The following is a 22,150-nucleotide window of genomic DNA, read 5'->3' on the forward strand; positions in this document are numbered from 1 at the left end:
AACATCTCAAAACTTCGAGTTAGTTCGTCATTTCTTTTTAGCCCTAATGCACTTCCTTATGGTCATCTGTCTGATGTGGAGTTACCATTTAAAAGTTGTTGTTTTTTCAGTAAACATGCAGTATCCCACTCTTAATCTTGTCCATTCGTAGTCAGCATACATGTAGCATGACTGTGTAAAATCGGATTTCTGTAAAGAGTTTTTTTTATAAAGGGAGACAACTCGTACATGTTTACCGTGAATTCGTTACGGCAAACAGAAAGTAGATTGCAGAATGTGTTCTTTATATAACGTGTGAAATCTGCATAACTTCAACTGTCTAAAACATCAGTGGTTCTAGAGAGTATATTTTACCAGACTATATGACTTTACAGCCACGACATTAGAGCCAGCCGACGCATGCGTCAGTTTTGTCTTTCCCTATATACCCTATGTACATGTTCACAGGGGGGCACGGGAATCTACCTGGAGACACGGTCTGTCGTGGGATCTTTGTTTTGAGTTCGACGTCCTAGCACCAGATTAGGTACTATGGGGGTGCTTGGGTACACCGCCTAACGGAAAGGAGTGGGTAAGAAAAACACAGATCTCAAGTGTTGTGATAGGGGCAGCGGGTCAATTTTGGTTTCTTTCAATGTCCACTTTGTAGAGGACGCAGAAGAAAACTCTTCCTTTCGAGAGAGGGCCGACACAATTTAACTCGCCTCTAACGAAGTGTGGTGGGACACAGCAGGTCCTGTCTTTCCTCGAGGATTTACTCGGTTAATCTTATTGAAAAGAGATCAATGGAAAACATTAAAAAGGACTATGACAAATCAAGTACAGTATAAATGAATTACCAGATATACGAAATGAAGAAGAAGCTTGCACAAAATTGTTTTTCGATGCAGAAAGTCAAAGAAAGGAAGCATGCTCCATTTGACATTATTTGTTCATCATTGACTAAATTGTACTAAATTAAAAAAAAGTTCTTTTTTCAAAGTTTTCCGAAACCTAAACTAATTAAGACAGATAGTTGACAGATTAAACATTTGCATATGGTCAATCTTATCTCATGCTGTGTTGAAAAATCGAAGGCTACGTAAAATGTATAAGTGTTATTATTACAAGACATATTTTATACCCTTTTCAACAAACAAATATTGATGATAAATTTGACAATATCTGATTAACCCATACTTTTGTTAATATCATCGACAGCTCCCTTACCACTGTAGTAGCCTTGTCGGCCCTGTCGGGGACATCGCAGAGAGGAGGTTGTCCTCTCTCGGCTCCGTACTGGCCATTTTAATCTCGGTGTTGCTTATCGGCCAAACATTGGAGATCTACCAACATGCCACGCATGTGACTCGCCGTGTACAGTTGAACACATTTTTATAAAACGTTCAGATTTTAGAACAACCGTGATAACTACTTCCATATATTGGACATGAAAACCCTTTCACTTCAGTAGACTTTGGGTCATTTCTTTACTCGTTCACCCCTAGGTAACTTGAGTAGACTCCGCCATACATTCATCTGAACGAGTCCATTGTGGTATACAGTTAAATATATTATAGAATTTGGTCTGTTTAAATACTTTGATTCCATTCACCGACATGACCTATTTAAAGCATTTATTTGCATTTATTTTAATTAAGTTTTGATATTTAAACCCTCACGTGTTTTTTTTCTTTTTGTCATTTTGTAATTCTTTTCTGCTGATGATTTTGAGATGAACGAGTTCTTATACAATTTTGACGTTGGTTTTGTCAAATGGTCGCCCCATATTTAAAATATTCTGGCCATATGCACAATAACCATAGTTGTCGATGGGGTATCGTAGAATTCTTTAAGTCATGTATGTCAGTCATAACCTTATCATACCCAGGAAATGATAACTACCACTGTCATAACAGAAGTGATGTCACAAAAATAGCATTTATCGTTTTATAATATATCTACAATATACATGAAAATGTTATTTCTCTGATACCAACCATGGCTGTTATGCCACCACTGTGAAGTCACAGAAATGTTATTGATAATTTATATAATATCTATAATATTCATAGAAATGTTGTTTCTGTGGTTGTAAACTCTCTACATTGTAACCAGTTTTCAAGAATAAAACTTGTCATTGTCATTGGCATTGATACCAAACATAGTTGTACTACCACTGATGTCACAGAAATGTTATTTATAATTTATAATATATCTATAACAAGTACATAAATGTGTTATTTTTCTGATACCGTTTTTAACCTAACTTATTGCATTTAGGGCTGTGGTCAAGTTATATCAACTCATAAAAGCAGTATCCTCAACAACAGCACAACAATAGTGTGATAGTGTTAACACACAAGCCGAACATATATAGTTACGTTACAAACTATTTTGAAAACCACATCAGGAGCGAAGAAGCAGGATCTAGGTTCAGGAAAATGACAAATGATTATAATACAACAAATCTGGCTCACACTAACACCACACTTGGCCCACCTCATTTGTTCAAATGTTCATAAATCATGCTACCATTGCGTAATTTAAGACATGCACATCCTGTCTCTGTGATCTCATAGAAATGTTATTTCTCTGAAAACAATTGTTGACTAAATGCATGGCTGTCCTCCTGCTGTGTTATCACAGATATAAGCTATTTCTCTATGGCAGTTGTTGATTGTATACATGTTTGTCGTACCACTGTGATTTCACAGATATAAACTTTTTTTCTAAAACAAATGTTGATTTTATCCATGCTTGACCTCCCACTGTGAAATGATAGATGACATGCTAGCTCGTAGTAAATTAGATGGTTCTAGTTGATCAGTCATCCAATGGTTTCACTCTGTACCGGTTCACAGTCCTATTTTGTAATTAATTGTATATTATTTACTTTACAAAACATCTACGGTAGCGTGTAAGGGTCAACGTTTAAGTACTTTACGTAATGCCAACTACCGTAGAGTGAGATGCCGTGGTGTATCGAAAGTCTCGTTCTCCTTAGTTCAGAGCTACCTTCAATCATTTTCGTTTTCGGATTTTACAAAATGACCTGTTAGACAAAGTAACATGATTATAGAGTACAGCGAGGTACAAGAAAGTTATTTTGAGCACATGCTTGACCTCGAGAAAGGTTTCATTAACCTTCAAACACCAACAATTAACTTACATCTCTAGATTATTTAATACCGACCATTTTTTTTTATACGATTGGCGTTTAAGAAAATAGCAGTGACGTCACATATTTGGCACAACGGCGCGTGCACTGTCAATTTAAAGGTCATCACAATACACGTCGAAGTCTGCATCTTTTAAAAGTTTACAGGGACTGGAGTGATTGTCACTCTCTATAACACAAGCGCATTTCTTTGGAGAGGGTTGTTGGTGAATGTGAACCTCGATGTTTCCGCCTGTCACTGAGCCAGAAAATATACTGTGGAATCCGCCATGAAATTGAAACACTGATGAAGCTGACCGGTTACACGTGTTCGCCATTTATTGTGTGTATGTCGGAGAAGTTCAAGTGGAATTTGAACATGCAGGTGTTGATTTTTTGTGAAGCTAACACTCATGTTTATATAATATTACATTTATTAAACTCTTTTGTTTATTTTATTCTCCCAGTGCCCCTGCCTCTGCTATCAATGCAAACAATAATTCGGTTAGCCATTTTGTTTACAAACGTAGAAGTTGTAGTGCGTAGGAATATGACCTGTGTCTCACGGTGACAAGACTCATTTGCATGTTTATTGTACGTGTGCTATATCGTTTTTCTTGAACGGCAATATTGAATGGAAATAGGATAAAGTATATAGTAATACTCACATTATAATACGTTAAGAATATAATTATATAACTACTTGTTATTAATTACAAAATACAATTCATTATATGAATCGGTCTCGAAAACCTTATTTAACCATACAAATTACCACCCCATTGCACGATGGTACAAAAACATAGGTCTGATGGAACAATCTATTTAGACTACTCCTAACTGTGCCTCCATACAAAAAAAATCTGGCTATACAAAAGACCCTATTTCATCTTAATCGTCCGCCCTGACATCAACCACCATGGTGGGAAAATGGAAAGTAGCGCTGCTGATACTTACACTCATACAGGTAAACAAACTTTTTTTGTTATATTAAACTTCAATATTTTTTAAAATTCGATTAAAATTATCATGATTAAAGGACATGGAAATAAAAAAAAAATCTATGTTTGAAAAAGAAAAAAGGAATTTGGAGTCATTTTAAGCACGACAAGGAACATTCTTTCTTAGAAGTAGTATGTGTTCCGATATTACAGTATGATTATTTTCATTTTTAACCCTTTCTTTTCACATGTGTTGAATATTTAATATATGCGGAACCGAGAAAGCTATATTGTATAATACTATCTGTAACTATGACGTAATGCCAACCCTGGTCTTACAAATTAATATCCCAATGAGGGAACATCTGTTGTTGATATTTACATATTCTGTCCACTGGAGAAGATAAATTATGATTTGTTGTGTCCAGCATTAGTAGAAAATTAATATAGACATTGTATGAAGTCTGACAGTAAATGGTAAACATGTAGCTATAATGAAATGTAAATCAGCAATGTATAACAATTACTGATATATATTGATACCTTTATCTAGTAGTTTTTTCACAGGGGGAATGATGAGAAATATTGACCTTGTTTGACCTCCGGCACTAGAAGATAATAAGACATATTGAATGACCATTGAACGTATCTAGTACAAACTCAATATATGCGACTACTAAGATTTTTAAGACCACTGGAAGTACATGATTCAATATTGATTGTGTACTTCCAGTGGTCATACACAATCAATATTGAATCATGTACTTCCAGGGGTCATACACAATCAATATTGAATCATGTACTTCTAGTGGTCATACACAATCAATATTGAATCATGAACTTCCAGTGGTCATACACAATCAATATTGAATAATGTACTTCCAGTGGTCATACCCAATCAATTTTGAATCATGTACTTCCAGTGGTCATACTCAATGAATATGGAATCATGTACTTCCAGTGGTCAAACACAATCAATATTGAATCATATACTTCCAGTGGTCATACACAATCAATATTGAGTCATGTACTTCCAGTGGTCATACACAATCAACATTGAATCATGTACTTCTAGTGGTCATACACAATCAATATTGAATCATGAACTTCCAGTGGTCATACACAATCAATATTGAATAATGTACTTCCAGTGGTCATACCCAATCAATTTTGAATCATGTACTTCCAGTGGTCATACTCAATGAATATGGAATCATGTACTTCCAGTGGTCAAACACAATCAATATCGAATCATGTACTTCCAGTGGTCATACACAATTAATATTGAATCATGTACTTCCAGTGGTCATACCCAATCAATTTTGAATCATGTACTTCCAGTGGTCATACACAATTAATATTGAATCATGTACTTCCAGTGGTCATATACAATCAATATTGAATCATGTACTTCTAGTGGTCATACACAATCAATATTGAATCATGAACTTCCAGTGGTCATACACAATCAATATTGAGTCATGTACTTCCAGTGGTCAAACACAATCAATATTGAATCATATACTTCCAGTGGTCATACACAATCAATATTGAGTCATGTACTTCCAGTGGTCAAACACAATCAATATTGAATCATGTACTTCCAGAGGTCATACACAATCAATATTGAATCATGTACTTCAAGTGGTCATACACAATAAATATTGAATCATGTACTTCCAGTGGTCATCCCCAATCAATTTTGAATCATGTACTTCCAGTGGTCATACTCAATGAATATGGAATCATGTACTTCCAGTGGTCAAACACAATCAATATTGAATCATATACTTCCAGTGGTCATACACAATCAATATTGAATCATGTACTTCCAGTGTCACCACTTGAACTCCGTTATAAATATTGATTGTATATGGCCACTTGAAGTACATGGTACATAATGGTTTTGTATGACCTCTGAATGTACATGATACAAATTGGTTTTGTATGACTGCTGGAAGTACATGATTCAATATTGATTATGTATGACAACTGAATGTATATGATTCAATAATGATTTTGTATGACAACTGAAACTACATAATACGTATACACCCCTGGGAGTATATGAAACATATTGATTTTGTATGACCACGGGAAGTACATGATTAATATTAGTTTTGTATGACCACTGGAACTACATCATCATGATATGTATCGATTTTGTACGACCTCTGAATGTGCATGATACATATTGGTTTTGTATGAACGCTGAAGTACATGTTATTCAATAATTGTTTTTGGCAACTGCAAGTACATCATTAGTATTGATTTTGAAGTACTTTGATACATATTATTTTTATGACCACTGGAAGTAAATTATATTTTTTTGTTTTGTATGATTGCTTAAAATAGACCATACCAACTAGTTTTGCTTGGCGTCTGACAGTCAATAATACATAATTAACACTGTATGACCACTGGCAGTAAATAACATACATATTAAAAAGGTATGACAACTCGAATTAAATTATATTTAATAACTTAATGCTATCTTAACAATGGATTATTGATAGTCACGTCATATCGCCATATACCGCAGACGTTACATAATTATTTACCTTCACGGCCATTGACAGCAGACGGTACATTTTTGTATTTCTATAGACACTGGCATCAGATGATACATGTTGATAGATTGTGAATCATTGATTTTTTTAAGGATGGCAGAGGGCAGACGACACCACAGGGCACCGATCCGTTACTAGGTAGGTATGTACAGCACCGTACATAAACAACCTGAGAATACTTTAATCAACAAAACCATAATTCGGACTCAAATCGATATTTAAAAGAGTACAAGGAGAATAGGACCAGGTGTTCCAGAAGGTTAAGCGTCCTGTTTCATTGAAGACATCCGTCATGCGAATCTAGGTCAGGTCTAAGAAATGTAACATTCTCAAATCGAGATTTCGTTTAATGACATCAACACCACAAGGCAGTTTAATGACAATAGTCAAATACATGGTTGAACCTTCATATCACACGAAGAATTAGCATATTGCTCCATGAGGTCATGATGGCTACCATAAAACTTGTCCAAAATGCTCATCAACATGCTTCATTAGAAACCCTGCTTTCTTTGACCTTCCGTACGTTAATGCCGTATAGCATATGTCGAATTCCAGTCATGACAGTTTATTTCTTTTAATGTTCACATGTATTCCGAAAAAAATGCTCTTAGACTAAGCTTTATTTGAATAAAGTATTTTTAATTCCGGTAAACAATATTCTATTTATTGTTTTAAAAATCACTAACTGCAAATACAATTACTTACTATAAAAGTATAATAGTTTTGATCGTACGCATAAATTTTGATATGGAAACTTTTTATATGAAAGATAAATGCCAACAATTACTTTGGGATAATTTCTATTCATTATGAGGTATTTCTCCTTTTTGTTTCACCTACCGTTACAAAAAATATATCAAGATATCAAAATGATTAAACAACAGGCATTAATCATAAATTTGTTATGCAAAAAATTTTTTTTACAAAAAGTACAATGTAAGTATATGGTGTTCGGAAGGAATTATGGAAGGGGGGATAACTCCCATTATCATGTTGGTACTGTAATGTATCCATTCCTTATTGAAAAACGAGACCAAAACTAAGAAAAAAAAATATTCTTGGATCATTTTAATAATAAAAAAAAGAATACTGGCATGAATATCTTGATAAAACTTAGTTAATTTTTTAATTCCATTAGATAATGAGAAATAAGAAACAATGGGTGAAAATATTATTATTATATTAATATAATGTGAAAGTTTATATTAATATTTATTTACTTTAAATACACTATATTTATACCTTTAAGCTTTACGCCTTTTGTATGAATTTAAACATCTATGTGACGCTTTGTTCTCTTCTACAGTTCATGTCTTACAAGTAGAGAAGCATCCTTCAAAAATCCCAGGACCAAAGTCACTGAAAGACAAAATAGCCATTGTGGGCGCAGGGCCGTCCGGTATTCATATGGCTTACAAACTTAAGGTATGTGTGTTGTTGTGCATGTCTACCTACCTAAACCTGTAACTGCTTTAGCAACTGTAATGAAAAAAAAACGCTATTTCTATATAGTCTAACCCTTTCACCACTGTAGACCATACTGGACTTATCCAGATCAATGCATGGTAGAGTCTACTAAAGTTACATAGGGTTGAAAGGGCTAATCTCTGAACAGAAACCGCCATTTCATAATAAGATCCGTGATAAATTTAACCTCTTGAAAGGCACATTACTATCAATAAATATGTTACGGACATACGTTTGAGTATACTATTTGTATATAAAATAATCACTAGACGTACAGAGGAGAAACATTGGAGGTTGTGTAGTTGCAGACAGACAAACAAAGTAAAATTTTGTCCCTGCATCATATGATTGTTTTTCCATTCAGATTCTTTATTCCTTGTATTTTACAACGCATCGGAGAGAAGACATAACATATACAATTGTTACGGCACGATTTCTCACCCTGACACGATTTCTCACCCAGGTGAGAAATCGTGCTAAAATTGCTGAGTTCGCAACACGATTTCTCATCCCTGCACCATTTCTCACCCGGGTAAGAAATCGTGTTAGGGGTATACTATTACCCATTGCCATGAGTACGAACACTGATTTTAGGGGGTTGTGGTATATTTAGGCTTGTTTATAAAGAAACTACTGCGCAAACTTCAAACTTTTTCAAACTTTAATCTTGTTCGAACTTCAATTTTTAGCTCACCTGGTCCGAAGGAATGACCAGGTGAGCTTATGCCATACCGCAGCGTCCGTCCATCAACTTTTTGTTTAAAATGCTACTTGCCCTTGACGACCCAGTAGTTATAAGCGAGGCCCAATAGGGGAAATAGAGGTATAACCTTTGAAATCCTTCTTCTACCGTAGGGATTAAGGGATTTTGTCCTTATTTGGTCTCGAGTATCCTTGCGTCAAGGGGACTCAGTTTTGTATACATAGTGGGTTTGGACTCCCTGGAGGCAGAGGGGCAAGCCCAATAGAAATTAAGGCATTTCATCTCAATTTGGTCTGGAGCATCCTTGGGCCAATTTTGTATAAACGTTGGGTGTTCTTTAAAATACTTCTTCTTCTGTACCATTGGAGGGATTGTTTGCAATAAGAATAATTTCCCATTGTTGCTTTATTATCCAGGTGAGCGATACAGGCCCTCTGGGCCTCTTGTTATAGTTTATCTCAACTCCTTTGACTTACAATGGTAACAGATTTAATGTATAAACAGAGACATAAAGCCGGTAGTATATACGTCTCTGGTATAAGCATGCGTGGTTGTACAGAGGGATACAAGTATCATAGTAATAGAGGTGTACTGCAGTTAAATATAATACATGTAGGCACTAATGATATTCGATGTTAAGTTTCCGAACAGATCTAAATCATGGCCTATCATTTTTTGAGGTATTTCAGGCTATAACAATTTCTGTGCTGATTTATTGACCACAGTAAAGGTTGTTTAATTGATATTTTAATTGTGTTCTTGAAGATGGGAAAGGGCCAACATCTTCCACAAAATGGCTGCTGCATTATTCGTAATGCATTGTCCAATATTTCTATGCAAAAGTGTGCAGTGTCACTACGAACACTGCTGCGATCTGCGTTGACATTTTTTATTTGACAAAATGTCCGTGTTAGGTCGGGTTCTGATTGGTTGACATTTAGATATTAACCGATGTAATAGATTTGGTACGTAATATGTATTATGGAGGGTTGTCAACGGTTAGCCGGTTAACCGGTTACTCGGACAAAACCACGAACCGGTTACCAAAATCCTTAACCGAAAAGTCGGACATTTACTTACCCGTTTTGGGAGCCACATGTTTCCCTAGCGTAGACCTACACAATATCTGCATTTGTATAGATTCGACCGAAATCGGATAGTTTTGTAATAGAAACAATGTTCAGGGATGACATGTTAGTGCTGAATTTGTACTCTATTGTAAATACTGCCAACACCATAAAATATCTGTACAGATTTTAAAAGGAAGCCAGAATACAAAGAGATAAAACGCGCCTTTACATGCAAGATGTAAAGATAATCTGAAGAGTGCACTCTTGAATGAGCTAGCATTTCTTAAAACGTTTGTCAAGCAAATTTTGTTCTAAAAAATAATATTATCGCATATGATTTCGAGTACAGATAACTGTAATTGAATCCGTCTTACTGCATTCCGACATTCGTTGTCCATGAAACATACTTACTGAGGTTACATGCGACTATTTCCTGTGTTAACCTTGAAATACACGAGTAAACTATCATGCTAATTAATATACGCTTTAGATAGAACATTTTCCAAACATATAATGTATTTGTTGATGTTTATTATTTTACTACCAAATAGACCGATTAACCGGTTACTCGATCGGTAGATTGTTCGAGTAACCGGTTACAAAAATAAGACAACCCTAGTATCATTGCATTGCGATCATTTTCTGATGCATCACTTGCGACCACTGGGTTAGTTTTGGCACCTTATGGTGTAACGGTTCCTGTTACGAGTAGATATACAAAAAGGAAATGTGGGTACCCTTCCAGAGCAATGAATTCACATCTGCTTTAGTAAGTTCATGCTGTAAAGAAAATCGTGTCCTTTGTTCCTTTGGCCACAGAAAAGTGTTCTTTGTTAGATATGACTTGCATACTATTTTATATACGGTATATCTCGCGCAAATTGGCTTTAAATAAATAATTTACAACATTTATATAGCGCCCTATATAATTTACAACATATGGATAATAGTATTAGTTATAATTGTGAAACAAAAACAAAGGTTTTCATTAACTTTTATACATTAAGCAAGCAGATAATCATCGCAATGTGCTCATTTACATGAAGTCTTTGCAAAGAGCCTAAATTCAGACAATAAGAGGTGAGTTTTGATGTCTTTCTTTAATTTGGCCAGGGTATTTGGCTTTCTAATAGCAGATGGTAAGCAATTCCACAACGTGGCCGAAACCCTCCCAAAGCTCCGGTTTCCATAGGTCACAGTACGAGATTTTGGGACACACAACAATGATTCTGACTCTGACCGCAGTGATCGTGACGGCTGATACAAGGTAACAAGCTCATGTAGGTACTGGGGAGCTGTTCCATTCAGTGCCTTGTATGTGTACACCAACATGTTGTACTGCGACCTGTATCGTTCAGCAATGAATATAGCACAGATGTGATTTGCTCTCTCTTTCAAGTACGAGTAAACCAGCCGTGCTGCAGTGTGCTGGACTCTCTGCAGACGACTAGTTAGTTTGTCAGATATACCACAGAGCATGGCGTTACCATAATCCAACCAGGAGGTAACAAGTTAATGCACCAAACTATTGCATGCATCTGCAGTTAGAAACTGTCGGATACAGCCGATGTTCCTGATATGGTTGTAACATGATTCTGCAATAGCGTTCACTTGTTTCTCCATGTTCAGTAAACTATCAAAGTACACCTCTATGTTTTTATCAGCTAGGACAGTCTCAATAGTTCTGGCACCGACCTTGAGCTGGAGAGCCACTGTTTGGGGAAAGACGATTAGTTTCGTCTTTTCCTGATTAAGCTTTAGCATATTGCCGTTCATCCAGGTACTGACATATGTCAGACAAGCTTTCAGATTTTCTGAAATTGTATCACAACTGTCCTGTGGTTTGATGACCATGTAAATTTGTGTGTCATCAGAATAGCAACGATAGCGAAGGCTATGGCGTCGACAAATCTCTCCGATCGGTTTGGAGTACAGGCAATATTTGTGTGGTCCTAACACCGACCCTTGAGGAATCCCGAAATCTAGTACTTTGCCATGTGAGGTGGTAGATCCGATGGCAACACACTGTCGTCGTTCACTCAAATAAGACTGCATCCAGCATAGTACGGTATCAGTCACTCCATAGGTGTACTCTTGACGTTTATAAAAGTATGCCGTGGTCGATGACGTCAAATGCAGCTGACAAATCCAGCATGACAAGCACCGCTCTGCACTTGTTATCCAATACATAACCTATGTCATTATGTACACGTACGAGGGCCGTCTCAGTGGAGTGTCCCATGCGGTAGGCCGATTACAAGTTGTCATGGAGACTGTTTGCATGGAGATGAACCTCTAAGCGCCGGGACACAACCCTCTCCAAGATCTTAGACAGAAAAGGCAGATTTGATACTGGGCGGTAGCTTTTCAACTCCTCCTTGTCCATTCTAGGCTTTTTCAACAATGATCCAACATGTGCCTTCCTGAAACACAATGGAACCTTTGATTCAGCCAATGATTTGTTCATGATTGAGGTAATCAAAGGAAGCGGTGCTTCAATACATTGCTTTAATAGGTCTGTAGGCATTGGATCAAGCTCACGGGACTTCGATTGCGAGGTCATGATGATATCGGGCAACTCGTCCTGTGTTGTTGGTGAGAACTTGGTCAATGGTTCCCCATCAAATCTAATGTCAGCAGTCATGACAGAGATATCATTGTCAACAGTAGAGTTCACTACCGATTTAATTTTCCTGGTCGAGCTAACTTTATCTAGAAAGTAATCACTGAATTTGTTTGACAAATCTTTTTCAGAATTACAGCTTGGTAGGATAATTTCACCTTTCTGGTCCATTAGGTTTTTGGTGAGTCTGAAAAGCTGTCTATGGTCCTTACCACTTTCTTCAATTCCTTCCGAATAATAAACCTTCTTTGACTAAATGAGAAGTGAACCAACTAGTCGTTATGTGATAAGCAATTGGCGGCCTCGTTTTCAGATAAATTAGTGGCAGTCATTAATAAATCATTTTCCTGTTAAAGCTCTAACGGGCCACCGTAAAGGTCTACCGGTTTGTTGCCTCACTGAATCTATGTGAACAAAATACATATGGTATGATAAAAAGGGTCACTTTACCATAACAAAGATTATCGGATTTTGTTTGTATCTGATTTGCAGTCAAAGCATTTCAGTGCATTAATAATTCAAAACTTATTCACTTGAGTTTAGAAAGCTGGTGACCTTCAACAAGGTGACCGACATAACGACAGGTATTACATAATATGATGTAAAATGCGTTTTACTTTCCGCATCACCTATCACAGTCTCAGTATTTTTTGAACACCGGTTTGTTTATACATATGTCTTATCTCGGATCCTGCTGTGGTCTTTTTATTTAATTTAAAGTTACTTTGTTTTATTGCATATCAAATATTTTTACTCACCTGCCTCGAAGTGTCTGTAATGCTATGCTTAGATATCGTACGTTAGTAGTCTATCAACTATTTTTATGTATCACCTATGCCAAGTAGTCTTAATATTTGACCAGCAGATACATTGAACGGTTGCGGAACACTTGACTTACTTTTAAGGTAACTGTGGTCTTACATGTTAAACGTTTCAAACAACATTATATAACAAAAACAATTGTGTATGCTATAAAGACCAGAAGTGCGTTTATTTATATGGACATAACCTTGAAAATTTAGTCCAATAGTCAAAGCATAGAAACAAGTAGTCATAAAATGTCATTTTTATATGTTTTAGAGGTTTAGATCGACTTTCGGTAAAAAGCAATAATTATATTATAATATATAAATAAATAAATTGATAGATAAATCAATCAATCAATATTAGTATGTTGTACATTGAACTACTACTCATTTGATATCATGATATAGATTTGGTACATAATATGTATTATGTAGGGTTTGTCAACGGTTAGTCGGTTAACCGGTTACTTGGACGAAACCACGAACCGGTTACCAAAATCCTTAACCGAAAAGTCGGACATTTACTTACCCGTTTTGGGAGCCACATGTTTCCCTAGCTTAGACCTACACAATATCTGCATTTGTATAGATGCGACCAAATTCGGATAGTTTTGTAATAGAAACAGTGTTCAGGGATGACATGTTAGTTTTCATTTTGTACTCTGTTGTAAATACTGACAAAGAGATGTCGCCAACACCATAAAAAAATCTGTACAGATTTTAAAAGGAAGCCAGAATACAAAGAGATAAAACGCGCCTTTGCATGCGAGATGTAAAGATAATCTGAAGAGTACACTCTTGAAAGAGCTAGCATGTCTTAAAACGTTTGTCAAGAAAATTTTGTTCTAAAAAATAATATTATCGCATATGATTTCGAGTACAGATAACTGTAATTGAACCCGTGTTACTGCATTCCGACATTCGTTGTCCATGAAACATACTTACTGAGGTTACATGCAACTATTTCCTGTGTTAACCTTGAAATACACGAGTAAACTATCATGCTAATTAATATACGTTTTAGATAGAGCATTTTCCTAACATATAATGTATTTGTTGATATTTCTTATTTGACTACCAAAAAGACCGATTAACCGGTTACTCGATCGGTAGATTGTTCGAGTAACCGGTTACAAAAATGAGATAACCCTAGTATCATGGCATTGCGATCATTTTATGATGCATCACTTGCGACTACCGGGTTAGTTTTGGCACCTTATGGTGTAACGGTTCCTGTTACGAGTAGATATTGTTATACTTTATAATACAAAAAGGAAATGTGTGTACCCTTCCAGAGCAATGATTTCACATCTGCTTTAGTAAGTTCATGATGTAAAGAAAATCGTGTCCTCTGTTCCTTTGGCCAAAGAAAGGTGTCCTTTGTTAGATATGACTTGCATACTATTTTATATACGGTATATCTCGCGCAAATTGGCTTTAAATAAATAATTAACAACATTTATATAGCGCCCTATATAATTTGTAAAAATAATTTAAAGCGCTTTACAACATATGGATAATAGTATTAGTTATAATTGGGAAACAAAAACAAAGGTTTACATTAACTTTTACACATTAAGCAAGCAGATAATCATCGCAATGTGCACATTTACATGAAGTCTTTGCAAAGAGCCTAAATTCAGACAATAAGAGGTGAGTTTTGATGTCTTTCTTTAATTTGGCCAGGATATTTGGCTTTCTAATAGCAGATGGTAAGCAATTCCACAACGTGGCCGAAACCCTCCCAAAGCTCCGGTTTCCATAGGTCACAGTACGAGATTTTGGGACACACAACAATGATTCTGACTCTGACCGCAGTGATCGTGACGGCTGATACAGGGTAACAAGCTCATGTAGGTACTGGGGAGCTATTCCATTCAGTGCCTTGTATGTGTACACCAACATGTTGTACTGCGATCTGTATCGCTCAGGCAACCAGTTAAATGAATATAGCACAGATGTGATTTGCTCTCTCTTTTGAGTACGAGTAACCAGTCGTGCTGCTGTGTGCTGGATTCTCTGCAGACGACTAGTTAGTTTGTCAGATATACCACAGAGCATGGCGTTACCATAATCCAACCAGGAGGTAACAAGTTAATGCACCAAACTATTGCATGCATCTGCAGTTAGAAACTGTCGGATACAGACGATGTTCCTGATATGGTTGTAACAGGATTTTGGAATAGCGTTCATTTGTTTCTCCATGTTCAGTAAACTATCAAAGTATACCCCTAGGTTTTTAACAGCTGGGACAGTCTCAATAGTTCTGGCACCGACCTTGAGCTGGACAGCCATTGTTTGGGGAAAGACGATTAGTTTCATCTTTTCCTGAGTAAGCTTTAGCATGTTGGCGTTTATCCAGGTACTGACATATGTCAGACAAGCTTTCAGATTTTCTGAAATTGTATCCCAACTGATCTAACATGTGCCTTCTTGAAACGCAATGGAACCTTTGATTCAGCCAATGATTTGTTCATGATTGAGGTAATCAAAGGAAGCGGTGCTTCAATACATTGCTTTAATAGGTCTGTAGGAATTGGATCAAGCTCACGGGACTTCGATTGCGAGGTCATGATGATATCGCGCAGTTCGTCCTGTGTTGTTGGTGAGAGCTTTGTCAATGGTTCCCCATCAAATCTAATGTCAGCAGTCATGACAGAGATAGCATTGTCAACAGTAGAGTTCACTTCCGATTTAATTTTCCTGGTCGAGCTAACTTTATCTAGAAAGTAATCACTGAACTTGTTTGACAAATCTTTTTCAGAATTACAGCTTGGTAGGATAATTTCACCTTTCTGGCCAATTAGGTTTTTGATGAGTCTAAAAAGCTGTCTATGGTCCTTACCACTTTCTTCAATTCCTTCCGGGTGAGAAATCGTGCTTGGTGACGAAATGTGTCACCTATGCCCATATTTTTTGTACGATTTATCACTCGTGTGAGAAATCGTGCAGGGGTGAGAACTCGTGTTGCGCACGCAGCACTTTTAGCACGATGTCTCACCGGGGTGAGAAGTCGTGACTGGGTGCGAAATCGTGCCGCAACATACCGTATTTACAGAACAATACACTGGCGTACAGTATGATAGTACATTATAACACAACATAAAACATGTACATTATGAAAAGTAATCTAACATGTCATTGACATTGATCTTACTTCATATTACAATGATAGACACAATATTCTAATTCAGTTAGATGCAACAACACACATCAAAACAATACAGTATATTACTATCCAATACAGTATAATATAGCACATCACAAGTTGATATCATACACTGTACATCGTAACCGTACGTAGTATATAGTGTGTATAATAGTTTACAATATGATATATTATCCTACATTATAACTACTGATAGCACAGTAAATTACAGTAAGATGCACTAATATAGAACTCAACAGTGTTTCAAAAGTTCAAAAGAATAAAATTCATGTAAACCCGTATCTGAAGTGTTCCGAAACAAGAATATACATACAGGGGTTGGGGACAGATGCCTGTAACACTAATAACGTAACAAATTTACAACCTTTGATACAACAGATAATGAATATTGAAATCAATTAAACCATGTCAAAATATTTTCTACGTGTAATAATAATAATAATGATAATAATTCGAGGTTCTTATATACCGCTTTATCACAACCTAGTTCGTAGGTCGTCTCAAAGCGGTTCACAAATTATTATCCGTGGTAATACGGCCATTGAATCCAGCAAATATCTTTCTCAACTCCCTGGGGAGCATCCAGCCAGTGCTGCCATTTCAGCGCTCACAGCTAGCACAATTCTAGCACCGCCCAACCACATACTCATTTACAGCTGAGTGTACTGGAGCAAGCGGAGTAAAGTGTATCTTGCTCAAATATACCACACAGTGCCGTGCCGCGACTCGAACCCGCAACCCTTCGGTCACGAGCCCGGCGTCCTACCACTTGACTACCGTGCCTCCGTACAAGGTTTCGGACAACTTTGGGGACTGATAGTCCACTAGCAGATTTAAACACCTTCTGATATGAAATAAAATGCAAAGACGAAATCACCTATTTGGTTTGGTGCATAGAGCTAAATAAAGTTGATATTTGTAAAGCACTAGTGACATTTTAGGTAAAAAACTAATATTTCCTATTTATGATACATGTGAAGACACTTCAGCAAACGATGGAGCAAATATGTGTGCAGGAACCATGTCGTGTGTTTATGGCTCCGTTTCCTATTATCAGACGCCATTCGGGAATAATCGTCAAAGTTTGAATATATATGTCATTATGCTATTGGTCTTCGTTTACTAGAACAGTATGACGGAAATACCCGAACTGTTCCACATTGGATAAAACCCACGTGGCATAATTTGAAATGTTATGCTTTAATGTAGCTGCTTATTTTAGAGGTTCTACAACGTAAAACGTCAATGTTAACAAAACAAAATATTTTGACTCAATAGTATAACAAACATGTCACATTATCACCACAGTTTCCTACAAATGTTTCCTCGTAATCACAAGATTAGGTCAACTTACCGTCTCTGCAACCCTGAAAATATGTCACGACATTATCGAAGACACGTGGTTAGCTATGTGATCGATTTCAGGTAAAACAATGACAAAACGCTAACCGTTAAAGATCACAGGAAAGCGAAAACGGACTTCAAAGTCGGACAATTCTACCGTTATGCTGCCGCGAGATTCCTTTAAGGTATATCAAAGGATCGAATGTGTCTACTTGAATCATCCACACTCTGGCACGAACAGAATCTTCGATTTCGTCATGACAAATTCAGGGAAGTAAAAAAAACGTAAGGCAGTTTGAGGATGACAACAATATTGATATGAAAGTAATTTTTAACAAATAACAGATTAGTAGGATGTCAATTTCATTTCTATTTCCTTTTTTTTAGAAAGCTGGATTTAAAAATGTGGTAGTGCTTGAAAAGTCGGGAGATGTTGGTGGTAAATCGCGAACGATATACCACCGAGGTGTTCCACATGAGATGGGGACGTGTTACACGCATCCAGACTACGAAGAAATATACGAACTGATCCGTGAACATGACGCGGGGGACATTCTTCCCATGCCTAGCCCGAGTATGTGGGTAGATACTCCGAGGGGTAAAGGTAAGTAGTAACCTAAAACGTAGTTGTAGGTTGTAGGTTGTGGGGGAGAGTGTGTAACGGGAGTGTGAGGAAAAAAGAGGGTTGACTGCGTTTGGAAGATAAGGATATACTTGCATGTTTAGCCATTATCCAGAGATACGAATACAATGTTCGTTTAACCAATTGCCGTATGAGAGCTATAGTATTAGTAAATATGAAGGGTTGAAAATGCGTATCGAAGTCTTAATAGGTAGTTTTATATAATCTGGCGTGTGGAAAACTTATATATGGTTCTAGATATTTTGCAATGTTGAAGGCACGTTGAAGACTTTACAGGTGGTCTTAGATACTCTGCAATGTTGAAGGCATGTTGAAGACTTTACAGGTGGTCTTAGATACTCTGCAATGTTGAAGGCATGTTGAACACTTTACAGTTGGTTTTAGATACTCTACAATGTTGAAGGCACGTTGAAGACTTTACAGGTGGTTTTAGATACTCTGCAATGTTGAAGGCATGTTGAACACTTTACAGGTGGTCTTAGATACTCTGCAATGTTGAAGGCATGTTGAAGGCTTACCATGTGGTAATACTAAGATTCGCATTGTTGAAGCCCCGTTGAATACTAAACTGTTGAAGGCATGCTGAAGACTTAACATATGGTTTTAGATACTCCGGAGTGTTAAATGCATGTTGAAGACTGAACAGGTTGGTTTGCGATACTCTTGCAGATAGACGGCATGCTGAAGACTTACTTATGTGTGTTTGCAGACCATCCGCAAAGTTGCCTGAATTATCAGTAAAAAAAGTCGTGTTGGAATCTTAAATTGCGGCATTTTTATTCACTTTTTTTTCATTTTTTCATTATTTTATTTATTTTCTAGTGCCTCTGACTTCATCCCAGTACTACGCAATAGAAGCCCGTAAGATAAAGCCAGACATGGCGAATGGCACCGAGGGCTTATTTTTCCAGGCAGCTATCCAGAAATACATTAAACTACATACATCATTATTTGGCCAATACGAGGGAATGTTAATGCCACGCCCAGATCGGGCGAAACTTGCTGCTACAAACATGACATTTGTCGAGTTCTTACGTAAGCATGACATCGAAATTTTAAAGGCAATATTTTTGCCTGCTGCTACAATGCAAGGCTATGGTCATGTAGATGAGGTATCCGACGTGTATGCAATGATGTGGTTAACGCCAAACTTCCTTACAAACTTGCTACGAAGGGATGAAAATGGGGAAAGTAATATCAAAATTCTCAGTAAAGGATTTCAATTTCTATGGCAGGAGATGAGAAGACAAAACAACCTCGATGTCAGACTGAATAGTCCAGTACTTGGAATCGTACGATCAAAACGAGGCTTCATTCTGATCTATAGAGATTGCAATTTCTGGCGTTTTGAACATTTTGACTTTCTCATATTGACTCCTTTTATGAAATCATTGTCGAATGTAATTCAATTTAACCGGGAGGAAAATTCTCTATTTCAAACCTCATTTCACTACTATTTCATGGCAACTTTGGCTGACACCACTTATGGTAGACGAAGTGAAACTCCTACAGGTTACTTCGCCAACAACATCAAAAGCAAGATTGACAACCTTGTTTGGGGGTTTCGAGACTCGTATGCTTCGTTAAATAATATCATTGGTGCTAACTATTCAAGCGGAATATTTCCAGGAGGAACTGATGGTAAAAAATTGCAATCGTCAATCTATTACCAGATGCTGCAGGCAAGGCCTGTTAGGGCAATTGCTGAACAAATGCTACGCGATCACGTCAACAGAGTGGAACAAGCTCAGGTAGTTGGAGTGCAGAAGCAAATAGTTTGGGATTACTTCGCAAGGTACCCCGTCCCGGATATAGCTAATGGAATATTATGGGATATATTAGACATACAGGGAAAGTATGGAATATGGTATATCGGTTCCTCCGTATCCTTTGAATCTCTTACTGCAGTTGTTGGCTACAATAATCTGCTTTTGAAACGTATGGACCTACCCAAAATGTAATGTTGTTCTTCAGGTCAATTGACATTTCTTTAGCAATTTCGACAAGTATATATCTAAAAACGTGTATTCTGGTTGGATTGGCAATTATAGAAATACGAATTAATAAAAATGTATCAGATTAACAAATGGAGGCATTAGATTACAACAGGGATATGGCAGTAGCAAGTCTTGACTAGCTTAAAATTAGCTTGAGTTTCATCTGGCCCTAACACCAGACTTAGACATTGTGACATATACATGTCAGTTGTTGGGCCAGAGCGCACTCCTATATGAAAACCTGGAATTCTCCGACACCGTTTTGTATCGGAGAGTTATGAGGTGCTGACAACAAAAATCTACTAGGAAATAACACACATATCGATAACTGGATTATTTATTTATCAAAGTCCACTTTTAGTATCACCAACAGCTCTTAAATTCCGTCAGTAGATTCGTGGCCTTTAAATCTTTCAAAATTTTCCACCTTAGGGAACGCGATTTTGTAGTTCATGGGCGTGACTAATCAACAAACCGTACTGATCCGGGCCGAAAACAGAATTATTGAAGAAGATTCCCGGACTGCGTCTTTTCTTTATTAGTCACTCCCCGATTCCAAACGGTGTCGGAGAATTCCACGTTTTCTGATAGGAGTGCGCTGTGGCCTCACACCAGACATCTCTATGTCAAAATGTCTAAGTCTGGTGTTAGGGCCAGAGGAAACTCGGGCAAACTTAAAATATGCGGGGATACATGTATACTGTGTGTGCATTGCCGTACCGCACAGTACGTAACACTCGCCATAGCTATGTGTGTTTGAGGTTATGATAGAAAATGTGCATCCTTGTATCATTGTGGCTATCAGCAAAACTGCTACAATGGTTAAAATGAATGCCTATTACAGAAACAATTTAGACAATACTGCCTCAGGACTACGGATGATGGTATTCGTATATATGTTTGCGAGGGAAGAGATTCTATCATCGGCCTTTTTAACCTTTAAAAGAAAGACATATCAAAGCTAATTGTTCGATTAATATGAGGGCGCATGAATATACTAATTTCATTTATCAGTTACCCTGGATTGTCAGTTTGGTTACAAAGGTAGCAAGCCCGCCCATTGGATATTCATGCAAAACCTCTGTTCATATATTTTAAAAGTATCTACTAACTTACAAAAGAGACCTTGTCATTACTTCTGCAACGTGTTCCTCCGTTTGAAAGCAACTGTTCTTTTATCAGTTATTCTTCGGGGTTTTTTTGCAAAATTGGTTTAGAAATGTTCATCAAATTACACCCCATCAGTGTTTGAAATAATTCAAGAAGGACATGTTACAGTTTGAAACTCTATTGTGTGTCTCCTTGGCAACGTGTCGAGTGTTGACCGACTTTTTTTAAGTGAAAATAAAGAGGTACATATGTTCAGTGATTATTACCAAATTTACGTTTGCAAAACTCGTAACATATTTACAGTATATTTGTGTGTGTACATGCATAAATCACATATCACTCGTTTGCTGTTTGTTTTTTTATAAATGTCTAGATATGGTCATGAAAGCAGAAACCAACGCTTGATCACGAGTTATTATCGCACTATTCAAGAACAGACTATAACGAAAACCGAAGAAGAATTACAGCACGATAAATCGCGATGTTCTGCGACATAATACGGATCCACACGACTTTGAGCGGTAAAGTGTTACCTAGTAAGACAATTTCGATGCATTGCATATAT

General features: G+C 36.9%; 1 protein-coding gene across 1 annotated transcript; it reads left to right on the plus strand.

Moving 5' to 3' along the window:
* The first annotated feature begins 4,048 nt into the window (after nucleotides 1–4,048).
* On the plus strand, nucleotides 4,049–21,502 carry LOC110455271 (polyenoic fatty acid isomerase-like). The gene is made up of 5 exons (XM_021505285.1): nucleotides 4,049–4,106; nucleotides 6,743–6,788; nucleotides 7,960–8,078; nucleotides 18,223–18,439; nucleotides 19,301–21,502. The coding sequence occupies exons 1-5, from the start codon at nucleotides 4,059–4,061 to the stop codon at nucleotides 20,437–20,439; spliced, it is 1,569 nt and encodes a 522-aa protein (XP_021360960.1). The 5' UTR covers nucleotides 4,049–4,058; the 3' UTR covers nucleotides 20,440–21,502.
* Nucleotides 21,503–22,150: the final 648 nt, after the last annotated feature.

Source organism: Mizuhopecten yessoensis, unplaced genomic scaffold, assembly GCF_002113885.1.
Source record: "Mizuhopecten yessoensis strain PY_sf001 unplaced genomic scaffold, ASM211388v2 scaffold8195, whole genome shotgun sequence".
Lineage (NCBI taxonomy): Eukaryota > Metazoa > Mollusca > Bivalvia > Pectinida > Pectinidae > Mizuhopecten > Mizuhopecten yessoensis.

Bases quoted from the DNA above. Each gene is read 5' to 3' on its own strand.
- LOC110455271 (XM_021505285.1), top strand. From the start codon at position 4,059: ATGGTGGGAAAATGGAAAGTAGCGCTGCTGATACTTACACTCATACAG. The intron at 4,107-6,742 runs GTAAACAAACTT...GATTTTTTTAAG, and splicing joins TGATACTTACACTCATACAG to GATGGCAGAGGGCAGACGAC. The intron at 8,079-18,222 runs GTATGTGTGTTG...CCTTTTTTTTAG, and splicing joins ATATGGCTTACAAACTTAAG to AAAGCTGGATTTAAAAATGT.